Source organism: Cyphomyrmex costatus, unplaced genomic scaffold, assembly GCF_001594065.2.
Source record: "Cyphomyrmex costatus isolate MS0001 unplaced genomic scaffold, Ccosl1.0 scaffold171, whole genome shotgun sequence".
NCBI lineage: Eukaryota > Metazoa > Arthropoda > Insecta > Hymenoptera > Formicidae > Cyphomyrmex > Cyphomyrmex costatus.
The window spans coordinates 39,135-42,893 of record NW_017275727.1 but is presented as its reverse complement, the minus strand read 5'-3'; the positions used below and the strand labels follow the sequence as shown (position 1 = coordinate 42,893).

The 3,759-nt window shown below is 31.4% G+C and overlaps 1 protein-coding gene across 1 annotated transcript in view; it reads left to right on the top strand.

The window, feature by feature from the left end:
* Positions 1 to 3,759, top strand: part of LOC108771981 (dystrobrevin beta) — a gene marked incomplete at its 5' end in the record, with an annotated part of 129,826 nt that overhangs the window by 120,761 nt on the left and 5,306 nt on the right. Inside the window, one exon of the mRNA XM_018537412.1 lies at positions 3,438 to 3,497. Coding sequence (XP_018392914.1) covers positions 3,438 to 3,497 — 60 coding nt within the window. The remainder of the gene's footprint in view (positions 1 to 3,437; positions 3,498 to 3,759) is intronic.

Sequence of the window (3,759 nt, the reverse complement as noted above, 5' to 3'; positions counted from 1 at the left end):
GTTTGCCCCACATAAGAAGCATCGCAATCGTTACACTGAATTTTATAAACGACGTTACTTTTAGATGTGTGGAGACGTGAGTCCTTTTGCACCTTAATGTATTTTTTCATTTTGTTCGGACTACGAAAAGAAACTCTGACAACACTCCTATCAAATCTCTTAAATTTCTCCGCGTGGATCGGAATGAAAGGCACCGTAAGCCAAGATGGACATGCAATGTTGTTGTTCCAGGTAGTGAGCATTATATCAGGTTGTTTGCCGATTAAGATTTGTGATGAATTTCTTATCACACAAGAAATCTCATGTAGGAACTTTTTTGAGAAAGAAAAAAGCAGGTTGGATTCAAAACTAATTTGGTTGTTACGTAAAAAAGAAAAATTAAATCTAATTAATATCAAACCTATTAAATATCATTGTCTAAATGAATCTTCTTCTGATATCCTTATATCTCCTCAGGTTTTTTCTTCACACAGTTCCTCTTCTTTAAATACTCTCCGAAAAAAATGGTTTGTGAACCTTTCTTCTGTCGATATCCCTTATAACGTCATGTGTTTTTTGCAGTTAGGCGAAAATTTTGCTCTTCCTTTTAATAACAGGACGAAAATTGTTTTTGAATGTATTAAGGGTATTGAAAGTAAAGCAACCATTCAGAGGTGACCTTCTTTTTTATTTTAGATATGTGGATGACGTTTGTATGGCAATCTTACCGGAGAAAATAGATACTCTTTTTCAAGCTTTTAATTCTTTTCATCCTCGACTTCAGTTCACACTGGAAATAGGAGGAGATAAGTTGAACTTTTTAGATACCACTATTTCTAAAATTAATAATATATTTATTTTTGATTGGTACCGAAAACCCACCTTTTCTGGTAGATTCTTAAATTTTCTCTCTAATCATCCTATATCTCAAAAGAGGGGTGTTGTGTTTTCTTTGGTTGACAGAGCTTTTTTACTCTCTGATTTTGGATTTCATAAAAGAAATCTAACTCTTATCATTGACATTTTACTGGATAATGATTATCCTTTGGATTTTATCTTTGATTCTGTCAACCTCAGAATAAAGCATCTATTAAAGAATCATAAAGATCACGCTCGTACACAGATTGATAATAATATTAATGCATGTCCATCTTGGCTTACGGTGCCTTTCATTCCGATCCACGCGGAGAAATTTAAGAGATTTGATAGGAGTGTTGTCAGAGTTTCTTTTCGTAGTCCGAACAAAATGAAAAAATACATTAAGGTGCAAAAGGACTCACGTCTCCACACATCTAAAAGTAACGTCGTTTATAAAATTCAGTGTAACGATTGCGATGCTTCTTATGTGGGGCAAACCAGCAGACAATTAAAAACAAGAATTAAAGAACACCGTAATCATATAAATTATAATAGTTCTACCAGATCGGTAATAACTGATCACAGATTGGAGTATAATCATGACTTTCGGTGGGACGATGTTGAAATTCTTGATGAGGAACCTTGTTACAGGAAGCGATTGGTCTCAGAAATGTTAAATATTAAAAAACAGAAATTTAGCCTAAACTTACAAACCGACACGGAAGGTCTTCATGAAGCATATATACCCATTATAAACAAAATTTGATCTTTCTGTATCAGTTGTTGCCGGTCGTTATTTAGTTGGAATTGGTCCGTTGAGGATGTTTGACGTGTTCCATGTATTACTTTTTATCTCAAGATGTACTTCGACAGTTTTGTAATATTTCTGACATAAGTTTTTTTAAAGAAAAAATTTTTTTCTGTTTTTTTATTGTGTGACAATTATCATTATGACTATTTTTGTAAATATATGGATACACGGACCAACTAATATTTTCACGCATAGATTTGCAAATTTTTTGGTATGTTTTGCGCATCGTTAATTTTCATTCCTAGAATTTAAGATTACAATCTTTTAATTAATATATGTTCATTTATTGTTTTCAGTTATATATTTAACTATGCACAAGATTTTCTTTTGTATTGATGTTTGTCCATAATTATGTACATTTCAACGTTAAGTGTTTCATCTGAAGAGGACCAGATTTGGTGGTCGAAACTAGTAATGTAATTAACATCTGTTTTTTTAATCGTTACATTTATGTAAATTTTATAAGTTCATTTTAGAATATATGTATTAATTTGTTGTTAATTTTCTTTTCGTTTGACTCTTACAATGCCATTTCCACGTTTATAATATATTAAATAACTTGTTTATAGGTAAATTCTGTATTGTATACAAATTTTGGAGTATGATTACAGTAATTTTTTTTTATTTACAGAATATTATTAATATTTCCGTCGTCGTTGGAATAACATATATTGAAATATGTATGATTTTTAGTCTTCTTGAGTCCAAAATTCAATTAAACAGAAACAAGGTTTGTTTGACATGCGCAGTCACGAATTGAAAACGACTATCAGAGCGACAGAGAGGACTAATGAAGCGCAAGAGTGGGGGAAGTTATCCGCCGTCACTTTTTGGCCTACCCCCACTACCGATATTTGACCGAGTTTACTCTCCTGGTTCTAGTCTTCTTGAACATAAGCAAGTGGCTAAAACAATTTGAAGAAATAAAAACTGTCAATGATCTACCGGATGTAAGAAAAACGATCGACAAAGAAGATGGACAGATTATAGGAATATATTTTTTACCAACCTCTCTCTCTCTCTCTCTCTCTCTCTCTCTCTCTCTCTCTCTCTCCTCTCTCTCTCTCTTTCTAAAATTGAAGAAAAAAATATTTATATTTATTGAGAGCATTCGGAGCCTTTACGTGCAAATAAGTTAAAATTCCATCAATTTCACAATAAATAAATCTGTCTCCATCTATTTCTTATTAACAAATTTCACAAATTGTTATAATCAGTAAATATAGTCCTGCCTCTCAAAGCAAAGATTTAACACTTTCACTTGGATTATTTAGATACTTTGAATGATTTATAGCATCAAAGTCGTTTTTACATCCAATGGAAAGAAGAAAATAGTATCAAAGTGAAACTGGCCGGAGTGAATCTGACGATCGAGAAAAAATGTCTGTGTGTGAAAATATATAAAGTTAAGAAATAGATAATGAAACAATTAATTAAATAAATTTATTTAATATGGAGATCTTTACCTTGAGAATATTCTGTCAAGTAAAACGGATGCCCAAAAGATTTTAATTATCGTCAGCGGCGATAACTAAACAGCTTAAAATTATAAAAGCGTCACAGCGTTAATTAAATAATAAATGTGCATTTTTTTAATTTTATTATAAAAAGCTATTTTTAAATTATATCACGCTCTTATTATACAAACTGTATGTATACCTTCTTAATTAAATTTAACCGCGACAAATAGACATTCCATTATACTATATACAATATACAAATGACACTTTAGACGTATTGTGGAATGTGTGTGATGCACCCCCTGTGAATGTGTCCTGGTGGCTTGCAGACTCAGACCAGGAGGACCATTCTCACAACTCGGGGCTAATGAACATCAGAAAACCGTTAGGTAAGTATCTCTACATCGACTTTAAGACTTTCATTACTTTTACTTCCGTTTGCACTTTAGATTTTCGCAATGTCGCTCTTCTAATTAAAGCAATCCTTAAATTTTTCAAACGCTAATTATTTACGAGTTTCATATTAATATTTCGGTTTAATTTTTTCTTTGGTATTTTCAACATTAATTTTGCAAAAATCAAACTGTACATATATGTACATACAATATGTATATATATGTATATATATATATATATATATATATATATATA